The sequence below is a fragment of the Eublepharis macularius genome, chromosome 7 (assembly GCF_028583425.1).
Source record: "Eublepharis macularius isolate TG4126 chromosome 7, MPM_Emac_v1.0, whole genome shotgun sequence".
In the NCBI taxonomy this organism is placed as follows: Eukaryota; Metazoa; Chordata; class Lepidosauria; order Squamata; family Eublepharidae; genus Eublepharis; species Eublepharis macularius.
Window position 1 is genome coordinate 40,266,460 of NC_072796.1, and position 12,299 is coordinate 40,278,758.

At 42.2% G+C, this 12,299-nt stretch overlaps 1 protein-coding gene across 1 annotated transcript in view; it reads left to right on the forward strand.

Moving 5' to 3' along the window:
- Window positions 1-314: 314 nt before the first annotated feature.
- Window positions 315-12,299, forward strand: part of ELOVL2 (ELOVL fatty acid elongase 2) — a 66,331-nt gene continuing 54,346 nt past the window's right edge. Inside the window, exon 1 of the mRNA XM_054985999.1 lies at window positions 315-534. Within this exon, the coding sequence (XP_054841974.1) occupies window positions 532-534 (3 nt within the window). The 5' untranslated portion in view covers window positions 315-531. The remainder of the gene's footprint in view (window positions 535-12,299) is intronic.

The following is a 12,299-nucleotide window of genomic DNA, read 5'->3' on the forward strand; positions in this document are numbered from 1 at the left end:
CTGAAAGGAAGCGGCGGGTTGCGGGTTGCCCGGTCGCCCCCTTCGGCTGCGCCTTCGCAGGCAAGGAGGGCAAGGGAGAGGGGCCGCCAGCGTCACTCCAAAGGTCGAGACCGCCGCGGCAACTTTGCCCTGTTGGGCGCGCGAAGGGACGAGGCTCTCCCAGGGTCTGGAGCCCCCGCCCCCGCCCCGGTAGTGCACGTGGGGGAGAGGGGGAACACCCCCCCCCCCGGCGCGCCTTGGCCCCGCCTCTCTCTGAAGTCGCCGTGCGCGGGAGGGAGGGGAGGAGAGGGGAGAGGCGCGTGGGGAGGCCGGAGCGTCGCTTAAGCCGCAGAAAGGGAGAAGGCGGCGGAGGGAGAGGCGGCGAGCGCCCGCCGGGGGAACGAGGAGACCGCTCGGAGCTCCAGCGCCTGCCCGCCGCCACGGTCGCGGGGCTGAGCCGCGTGGGGGATACCCTGGACAGCGCCCCGCGCGTGGCGCTCACTCCCGCAGCCGAGCACCGCAGAGCCCTCCGCGCGACCCCTTCCCGGCGACATGGTGAGTGAAGGGGAGAGCCTATTTCTGGCCCGCGCGGCCGCTTTTCTTCCGACTCTGAATCACTCCGAGGAGGGGCGGGGGGGCGAAGCAGGGCAGCTGCGCTGTGTGTGGCCCGGGAGCCCTTTCTCCGCCTCCTTTGCAGGCCCCTCACCCCAGGGCCCTTTTCACCCCACAACCTTTTTTGTGTGTGTTTGGGACACACCCTGCTCGTTTCCGTCCACATACATCTATCGCGTAAAAGAAACTCCGCCTCAGGCAAAGCCGGCTTCCCCTTTCCTACAGACACCTGTCCTTGCTCCTTCGGCCAGACAAAATGCTTCCCTCCCGTCATGCGCTCCCACATGCCACTGCTCTCTCTCAGCCCCATTCACAAATGCCGCCTGCCCTTGCTCTCTCAGACACACCCATGCCAGACAAGCTGTCTCACACAGGGATACCCTGTACCCTTCTCTCCTCATACATTCTTTTTCACACACCTGCACAAAGTGCTCCCCTTTACATACAAGCGCCGCTTGTTCTTTCTGTCTCCTACGCATGTAGGTATGTGTTAATGCAACACAATGCACCTCACACAACACACATGCCCGTGTACATACAATGTATCGTATCACACCCCCACAAAGAGCCATATTCTACCCCTGTTTTACACATACCAACAAATACCATCCATTTTTTGCCTCACATACATCTGGGCAACAAACTGTCCACTTTACACATACTCACAAGACTCCCTCGCAAGAACCGTGCACCTTATTCTTTCTTATCTAAACCCAGTCTCTCTTTGATACACACACAGTGATTCACTGCTGCTCTCCCTTTCTCACCCACAGACTTAACAAAGACCCATTCAGATTCTCAGGGAAAGCTTCCTTTACATGCTGAGATTTATCCAACAAAAGACACGGAGTTCTCTCCGTCTCCCTCCCACACCACCGCTGCATTTTAAAAAATCATTCTGAGAAAGAGCAGGGTCCAGTTTCCATTTACACTTTGTGCTTTCCAGGGCAGCCTTTTCCCACCCATGCACACACTTCATTCTTTTCATCAGCAGTTCTTGGAGAGTTCTTCTTTTCATGAATAATCAATTATTCGTGGTACCATAGTAACAAGGGGTGAAAAGATTGCAAACTATTTTCTAACCAGATGTCCTGATGTGATTAGTGGTCTCATTCAATTTAATAACATAATAATAATATTTGATTTATATACTGCCCTTCAGGACAACTTAACACCTGCTCAGAGCAGTTTACAAAGTATGTTGTTATAATCCCCACAACAATCACCCTGTGAGGTGGATGGAGACAAGAGAACTCTGGAAGAGCTGACTGACCGACCCAAGGTCACCCAGCTGGCTTCAAGCGGAGGAGTGGGGAATCAAACCCAGTTCTCCAGATTAGAGTCCTGTCACTCTTAACCACTACACCAAACTGGCTCCTGTTTGTATTACTCTATTGTCACAAAGAGGTTGTAACATCACCCCAAGCAAAAAGCTCCAGGAGATTGGTACAATATTTCCATTTGACTATTCCCACCGGTCCATCGGGTAGCTAGTCAAAATTACAGAAAACTCAACTAGTGTGAAGGATTTCTGGTTGCCAAACTTGCCATCACTAGCTCAAAGAATTAGTCCAACCACAAGAGAGGAACCTACTCGAAAGAATAACCAAGGAGAGTGAAAGCACACGAATAGGAAACAATAATCAATCACAAAATATATCAAAATAGTTTATTGGAGTAAAAAACTCTCTCAGTCCCGTCAAAGAATCACAATGTATCATGTAACAAAGTCAAGACTCGGTGCACCTCAAAGTCACAACTTAGTGCATCTGCATAAATATCCACACAATTAGGAGTATTATATGATCCAATAAGGAAGAGGACGCCATTTGAGGACGCCAGTTGAGGCTCATTGTGACTATGCAGAGATTGATTGTATTGAATGATATGACTGAACACATTTGATTAATTATTGTTGTGGTGGAAACATCTTGCCCCTGAGGAGGTTGTGGACACGAAACAGCGGAATTAAGCCGGTGCTGCATGTCGAGCATTGTGGGCTTTGTCATCTGCATCCCACCGGCTACAGCTCCACCTGGAAAGAAAGAATACTATTTATTGACTTTATTGAATATACTTACTTGTTGGATGTCTTCCTTATTGGATCATATAATACTCCTAATTGTGTGTCTTGACTTTGTTATATGATACATTGTGATTCTTTGACTGGACTGAGAGTTTTCTTTACTCCAATATACTATTTTGATATATTTTGTGATTGATTATTGTTTCCTACTCGTGTGCAAAGAATTAGTCCAACATCTAGTTTATTTATAGCAGAGTACTCTCATAACAAAGCTTAGACAATTTAGGGTCTTAACAAAGTTTGGTTTTCACTTAAGAGTGCAAAACTTTATAAATGTAACAAATAAGCATTTGTGGATACATGTTTGACTACTGTTGCGTACTCATTCCTATGAGGCTTATTCAGTTAGGTTTTCCATGATGATATATATGCAGATTGTATACAAAAAGTATTGCTATCTGTGCAAGAACCTGTGTTGAGACGATGTTTGCATCATGTAAACCCAATAAGAGCCACAAGGAACACACTGAGTATTTGGACTTTTATTTTCTTTTGTGATCCTTTGGGTCTTATTGTGTAGGAAAGCCTTAGTTACAATTTGGCTTGTCATTTACCATACAAAAACAGCATTGCACTTAGATGACACTGGTTTAGCTTTCACCTTTGACAAAGCTTAAATTGGATTTGCCTCCTCCACCTCCAGCTATCTAAAAGGACACTAACCTTAAAGACAGAGAAATAAGGAATAGCTAGTGGCCTGCAATACCTATGCTTGATACTAGTTTCCTCGTTTCATATTGTGCTGCAAATATAGTAAGAAGAGAAGGAAAACAGTGTCATGTACATAAATTTATTCCCAATAGGTTTTATTTTCTTAGCTAGAATTAAATAAGAGGAAACCAGATTGGTTTTGAGAGCCAAAGAATACTATTTCCATTTCCAGCCAAATTGATTCCACCTGGGCAAGAATAAATGCCCATTACATATCACTAAAAGGTCAAGTGGTTAATCTCCATGGGACAACTAATTATTTATGAAGGCAGTTTCTTCAGAGTGGCAGTTATTGCGTCATTACAAAAATCAGTACACAAAAGCAAACTTATTGAACATTTTAATTTACAGCCTGTGAATTAAAAAAATATGATAAACACAAAACTGTATGAATTAATCACAAAAAGGAGCCAGATCCACTGTGTTTGTGTGTTAAATTTTGAAGTTGTTGGTATACTCTTTCAAGATACATTTGTTGGTATACTCTTTCAAGGTACAGCCCAAGAGCAGCATGCATTAAAAAAACCCCCAGAAATATCCACTTGCAAGATATAGTTTAACTATATCTTGCAGGTGGATATTTCTGGGGTTTTTTTTAATGCATGCTGCTCTTGGGCTACAATTGCATGGGGGAAGAAGATACAGGAATCTAGAGGAGTTGGTTTTTAAAAGATTTTCCCTTGACCTGTTTTCCATATGTGTAGCCAGAGATTTGATGGGGAAGTGGCATAAGGGTACACTGAGGGTAAGCTAATTATAAGTCAAGTTGAAACAGCAAACAAAGCAAAACACAACAACCTAAATGTAAGTCTGATATTGCTACCTCTAGCACAAAACCCGTCCAAGTATGGTGCTGCTACTATAGTGGTGCTTAATGATCACTGATTTTACTGACATCTCTTTTAAAAAGATTAAGTCATTTGTCATGTAACATGAAGCTTAATGCCTGCAGTAGCAAAGTTACATTTACAAAAGGCCAAGTATCAGACGTCCCATCAATGGAATAAAAATTTATTGCTTAATGTATTTAAAATGTAATTAAATCACTTCTAATTATTGGAGTAGTATTGGAGGGAGTAGTTTTAACGACTAATTTCAGGCTTCATATATTCTTTAACTGAGTCTAAAACCAGATCTACTAAAAAACAAAAACACAAATTATAGTCACATATCTGAGCTACAGTATTGTCTATTCTTGTTGTTTAATCCAGAAAGGGATTCACTATTTCCCATTTATAACCACTAATACAGATTAATACTGATCACCTTACATGTAAAGTATGGCAGGATGGGGGGGGGGATCACTTTTTCACTACATTGATAGATTCTTGGGAAATTTTAACTTGACTGTTCGTAATGCAGTTCCAATATTAAGTAGTAAAGCGTCCAGTAGCACGTTTAAGACTTGCCAATACATATTGAATACCAGAACAATTTATCCTTTTGTCGTTTTCTATTGAAGGATAACGATACAGTGATTTCTAAAATGGTTGCAGAGTTTTTAGTGGGTGTGCTTAAGATTCATACAAGCTTTGTATAAATATTTTATGTAATTATATAGTGACTTGTTTGTTGTCTTAGATCCTTGTATGCCATTAAAGGCATTTGATTTTGATTTTTTTTTGACTAACCAACTTTATTGCAGCATAAACTTTCAAGTCACAGCTCCCTTCGTCAGATGCATCTGACGAAGAGAGCTGTGGCTCTTGAAAGCTTATGCTACAATAAAGTTGGTTAGTCTTAAAGGTGCTACTGGACTCTTTACTATTTTGCTACTACAGACTAAAACCACTAACTCCTCTGGATCTATGACAAATATTAAGTGTGTTTTAACTTCCAGGCAGGCTAAGGATGAGAAGGACTGAGACCAAAACTTGAAAATGGATCAAGTCTTGCCTTGTTCCATTGCTGGTTTGATTGATGGGCTTAGCTGCATCTCAGGATAGGCAAGTGTTTGCTGCGTCCTCACTGCATCATTGGATGACTTCCGCGTGGATTATCTGACTCTGCTTCAGTGCTGTTGAGAAGCACTTTTTCCCCCTGCTTCCCAACAGCATCATGGGGCATTTATTTATTTTACATTTTATTTACCTCATTTATACTCTGCCCTTCTCCCCAGTGGGGACCCAAAGCAGCTCATGTTGTTCTCTTTTGCTCAGTTTTATCCACACAACAGCCCTGTGTGGTAGGTTAGGCTGAGAGTGTGTGACCAGCCCAAGGTCACCCAGTGAGCTTCCTTTGCAGAGTGAGATTTAAAACTGGGGTTTCCAGATCCGTGGCCAACATTCTAACCACTACACCACACTATCTCCCATTGTTTCACTGGCTTTTCACTGATCTTTCTCAAATCTGATTTGCTCTGAAGCTTTTGAACAGTTTATAGTAAAGTCTGGATAGCTGCTGTGTAGGTGGGAAAATATGGATTTCCCCACCAACAAGGCAACATTATCCCTGAGATTGTTCCTGCACTGGCCATTTCCTCCACCCACTAGGAGGCTTGAGTTTTTTTTAATTGGCACTAGAATATCATTACATTGATACTAGGTTCTCTGAATCCCCAGATTTCCTTTTTAAAAAGTTAGTCTCTAGCCCTTTCCATTGCGGAGATATAAGGAGAAGGGCATATGTTCATAATGGAAATGGCTAGATAGTTACTATTCTTTAAAATGAAAGTTGAGAATTCAGAGAACCTGATACACATGAGGCCCAGGAATTTTGTCCCTCCTGGCCCCCCAGCAGCCTTAGTTGAGGGACTGAAATGAGGAAGAAGAAAGAGGTTAAATTACTCTTCCTTTCTCTCATAAGCACAGCTCTGCTAAGAGAAGGGAGCTACCAACCTGCACAGCTGTCACTTCTGGTCTTCCTCTTCACAGGCTGCCACCAAGCAACTAGATGAAGTACAACACCACCACTTCATGGAGTGGCTCTTTTAAATGGCCATTGCTGGCAGCTTTGCCTTAGCAGACCAGCTAAGCCATAAACAAAAGAAAGGCAGGTGTGGGAGGTTCGGGTGGGCTGCTGGGCTTGCACATGATTAAACATGGTCCAAATAAAGGGTGGGGAGTGAGATGGCAGAGCAGGATCTAGGTTCTCTGCAGGCTGCAGAGGAGAGGCTTGGAAAGAGAGGAGGAGTAACAATGTGGAGTCCACCTTCTTCCCTCTCAGCATCTGGATCCTCTGAATCCCTATGTATGTTATGTTTTATTTTTATTTATTTTATTTTACTTCACTTATACATTTCTTTTATCCCTAGTGAGATTCTCTTCTCAATTTTTACTTCACAACAAACCCTGTGAAGTAAATGGTTGTGGCTGGCTGGAGCTGTCCTGCTGGCTGCTGCTTGATGGCCATTTTAGGGATTAGTAGAGAGAACTTAGTGCAGCTGTTCAAAGAGGAAACTGCTGCTCTTTGTTCAATAGGCTTGAAATTTAGGGGTTCTTTAGGCTAGAGGGAGCACTGTGTTCTGTGAGATTTTGGTGCTGTTAAGTGCAAAAACAGCGGCCTCAGAGCCTCCAATTGGTCTTCACTCCTGTTCTGCACTGAAAAGAATGGCAATTAAAATAATGAGAATGGGGAAAAAAACTAATCTGGCAATGCTCAGTCAGAAAACTATCCCATCATGTTAAACATTTCACTCAACAGCTCCAAATCCAAAACCATAATGAAAATTTCTAAATGCATGCCCCCATCCCCCATGTTGGCCAGGTGAGTGGTTGTGGAAGGTGGAGGCTGGGAGTGGTAATCCTAGTGCTGGATACAGGTTTTCCTGGAGCAAAATCCCACAAATATGGAATCAGAAATGATAATAAAAAAACAGCTGTAGGCAATCATATAACCTGCTTCTAAATGCATTCACTGGAAGTTTATCACATTGATTCCAATAGCAGTTATGTTCCATTAATGCTTTTAAGATCAAGGTGCCAGTAACTCTATTCTACAATGTATAAAAGAGTGGGAAGGCTGTACGCAGCTTTCCATTATAAGCATGTATGGCATATATGGATTACATTGCTGGATTAGTAATGCTTTTGTACCTTTTTATCTTTTGATATAACGATGCACCACATTTGTGAGGATTAGAATATGATGTTTAATCTCACTCCATTATGGGATAGGAATAGGCTTTTGCTGTCTTTGCAGAATATGTTTCCTTTAGACCAGAGTTCTTAACTGTGGATGAATTGTTTGTTCTGAATTATCACACATTTTATACATTTTTCTTAATCTTCTAACCTCTGGAATTCAGCTTTGACCCTGGCAACCACAAGTCTTGATTGCAAAGCTTTGCAAAATCCTGTCTCCTCTTTATATAAGCAGTCTTCAGTGTTCTTTGTATGTCTGAGGGTGTTTCCAGAAGTAGTAGCAAAATGACCTCATTAAAGAAAATGACCCCCTTTAAAGAAAATTTGAAATATTTTTTCTTGATTGGGTATATCTTTAGATAATCTTATCCATTTCTCCCTTTGAAATTTTTGTACAATTGAGTCAATTTACAATTTCTACATATCAGCTAGTCTGAATGGAAAATTTACCTCTGTGACAAAGAGCAGAACCACAAGTGACAAAAGTTACAGGTTGGACACTTGTCAGCTTCCCTCAAGTTTTGATGGGAAACGTAGGCAGCTTGGCGGAATGTTGGACAAGTGACAGTTGAAAAGTCCATTGGACAGCAGTCAGAGAGCCAAGCTGCAATACTAGGATGCCTACATTTCCCATCAAAACTTGAGGGAAGCTGACAAGTGTCCAACCTGTGCCTTTTGTCACTTGTAGTTCCACTCTATATTAGGGTTACCAACTTTCAGGTAGTAGCTGGAGATCTCCTGGAACTACGACTGATCTCCAGAGCAGACAGATCAGTTCCTCTGGAGGAAACAGGTGCTTTGGAGGGTAGATTCTATCACATTATACCCTGTTGAGATCCCTCCCATCACCAAACCCCACCTTCCTCAGGCTTCACCCCCCAAACCTACACGAATTTCCTAACCTTGAGCTGGCAACCCTAGAATAAATTCGCACCTGCCTCTTCAAACACTTTTAATGGATTGATTGCTGTGCAAGAAGATTTACTTATATCCACTTTTCAACTTCTCTACGCTTCAAAATGCACGTGGGGTTTCAAGGCCTCAGTGACTGTCAAATATTTTTCGTGTAATAATAATCTTCTCTAGGAAAGGGAAATTAAAAGAATTTTATCTGCCTTGTGATAGGGGTTCCAGGTGTCCAGTTTTGGCTCAGACAATCCGGTATTTTGGGGGACTGTCCCGAAAAAAAGTCCCCCAAAGACCAGAAACTTGGCCGAGGCTCTGCCCCACTCCGTCTGTTGCTCAGCCCAACCACCCAGCCTCCTGCAGCTGTGCAGCACTGCCACTGGGTTAGGAAAGTGGCCTGCCACCCGGGACGGGCAGGTGGCTTCCTGCAGTGGCGAGCCAGCCCAGGCGCCTGGCCTGTCTCCTGCAGCAGCTGTGTGGGCAGCCACCTGTAGCTATGCAGTGCGGCCCAGAAGTGTCATAGTAAAAGCATTAAGTACAAAATTCTGGAAAAAGTGTCTGAATCATACCAACTCCAGAACAAATTTGAGAGACCTTGCTAAAGTTCAGAACTATAGTATTTTAAAGCCCATTTTCATGGGTTAGCCCTAATCTTGTGTACAGTTTGGGATTTATTAGGACTTGCTTACTTCCATCTTTTTCAATTGACCTTAGAGAAATACCAGTACAGAGGACTGGTTTCCAGAGTTTGGTTGTTATGTGAAAACTCTAGATATTTGAATAGAGGATAAAGTGAGTCTGGTCACAACTTTGGTACTATGTAAGATTTCAGAATTCGTCCTTTTGCTTTGCCTAGAAGTGTGTGTGTGTGTGTGGGGGGGGTGATGATGTTACTTCCAAGAGTGACAACTTCATGCTGCCTGGAAGTGCTCTCATGCTATGGGTGCATGCAAAAGGTAAGTCCCCTGCACCTCTCGCCGGGGTCCGGTATTAGGCTGAACCCCATCTGGCAACCCTACTTATGAATCTAGGAAGATTTGGAGATAAAATTTTACAACTTACTTTTAGATCTCCTTATGTGTTCTGGAATATTTTCAGTTTATAAACCTGAGCTTTTCATATGAACTGCTTACCTTTTCAGTGTTTGCATGATGGATTTGCCTTGTAAAAAGTTTTGGTTACTGGGGGGAAACATTGATGTTTTCTGCAGTAATCATGTAATATGTGGCTGTTTATACATGGAATATATATACATCTTTAAATTTAGCTCAATGGTCTAATACGTGCTTTGCCTATAGAAATTCTCAGGCTCAATCCTCCAACATCTTCAGTTCAAGTGATTTTGACAGTAGAGCTGGGAAGGAGGACTAGGCGAGCAATTGCCAGCCAAACAATACTGTGCTGAATGAACTTAGAAAAAGATATTTTCATAAACTGTGAGAAATTCAGTTATAAATGTGAAACTGCCTTAGATGTACCAAGAGCACTTTTCCCCCTGCAAAAAACAACAGTGTGGATAATTTCCTCATTTTGTGTTGGTAAAATGGGTTGTGGACTGCTGTATTCATCTTCGACATCCTGGCAATGTATCTAATATAATGACTGGGAATTTATGCTTTTTTCTAGTTAATATTCCATATCTTGTGCCTATCAATATGATCAGTAGAATATATGCTGTAAAACTAAGCAATGTATTGCTGGGCAACTATTCAGGAGAATTGCATTGTAGTACTGTGCAGAACTACAGTATTGTACACCCATTGATTTTAATGAGCTTAGACTGGACTAACTCTGCATAGGATTGCACTGTTGAGCTCCTTTCCCAAGCAGCGCGGAGGGCAATCTAAACTCCCCTCTGTCTGGAGATCAGGGGGCAGGGACACCAGCCATGTGACCATTTTCACCGAGGGCAATTTAAACTTTTAAAAACTCCCCCCCTTGTTCCAGCTGACCCAAAGTGACGTCATTGTGTGGTCCTGAGTTCCACCACTGAGTTCCACCACCTCTTTTCCCAGAAAAAAATCCCTGGTGAGATGCATCTGATGAAGAGAACTGTGGTTCTCGAAAGCTTATGCCGCTATAAAGTTGGTTAGTCTTAAAGGTGCTACTGGACTCTTTACTATTTTGGGTAAATCAGTCAGCCTAAACTTCTCTATCACAAGACTCCACTTCGCAAGGATAAGGGGTAGCATGATAAAGTCGGCAAACTTTTTCTCCTGCAGAAAACAACTGTGTGGATAATTTCCTCATTTTGTGTTGGTAAAATGGATTGTGGAGTGCTCCATTCATCTTTGACATTATGGCAAGGCATAATTAATGCTGAACCAGTATTTAAAAAGACAAAGCAAACTCACATCCTGTCTGTATCCCCTGTTGAATAGGGCCTGTTTCTCTTCGCTGATTCCGAAATGTATCCATCCAACTGAAATCTAAATGTTCACCATTAATAGGTTATGTAAATGCATTTGCAAATCTAGACCGAGTTAATCTAATCTAATGGGGCCCACCTAGTTTTAACTGATGAAGAACACTACACTATGCCTCTCCCTATTCCTTTGATCTCCTTAAGAGGCACTTACGGTATCATATTCGGCAGCTTTCTCTCACACATGCATCTTTCACAGCCAGCATGAAGTGGATAGAACCATTTGTTCCTCACAGTCAAATTGGATAGAAAAGGCAATGTACCTCTAACTGGCACAGAGTGAATGACTGGCCCAGGCCTTAAAAGGGGTGGTTCAGTGGGGAATACTGGGTCAAAGAATTGGTGTTCACTTCATTAGGTTTCAAAGTTCCAAACAATGGCAGCTGGGCCAATTTTTCTTTCCAGTTATTTGTGTGGTTTATTTCATTTGGCTGGCTTTGCATGAAGCCAAATGAACGTACACTGACTGGTTAAAAGTTATGTGACTTTCTTTAAAAAATGTTCGTTGAAGCAAAGAGAGAGTTTATTTTATCTCTGTATTTTGAACCAAAGATGGTACTTTCAAGGCTTAAAAAGGCAGCCAAAATGTAATTCTGACTGCATTATTCCTCCATGATCCCACTGATATTAATAGATCTCTAGATTTAAATACTGTATGGCAAGGATTCAGCCTTGGGAAGTAGTAATCACAATCCATGTATTAATATCAATAGGACAACTTTTGAATATGTAGGTAAAGTTTTAGTTTTCTAATGCTTACCGTATTTACTTTTCTTGAGTGATTATATTGAAAACAATAAAATAGACCTGCTCTAGGTTATATAATCTGAAAGTTGTGCCTAAGTTCCATATTCACTGCTGCAAACTTCATGTTATATGCCTCTATAAGGGAGGGGTTGTGGCTTGGTGGTAGAGAGCATGTGATTTGCATGCAGAAGATCCAAGTTCAGTCCCCAAAAGGATCAGGCAGGAGATGATATGAAAAACTGCCATGTGAGACCCTGGAGGGCTGGTGCTGGCCTGAGAAGATGATACCGGCCTTGGTAAAACAATGGCCTGTTCACAAGTTATAGTGCATGCATGTACAATCCATGTTCAATGTACTCTTTATTTTTCTTTATATGTGCCTGGAGTCATTCTCATGTTACATTTAGTGCATGCACTGCTGCTGGACATGTGATTTAAACTGGACAGTTATCTGGGTACTGGTCCCCAGTTTCATTTGTAAAGTGAATGCATGTTAGATCTTTCTTACCAAGTATCTATGTGAACAAGGCTAGTATAAGGAAGCTTTGTGTTCGTCTTCTCCCTGCCCCAGATAACATTTGGATTGTAAGCTCCTTCGGGCAGAGTTCTCTCATTTCGTATTGTTGTGACATTCTCCTGTTGCCTGGAGATGGTCTATAAACAGTATTCAGGAGCTATTTAGGATAATCAACATGGTTATATTAAATTTCAGTTACATTAATGGGGTGAGGTTCTATTAGCAAGAACTAAA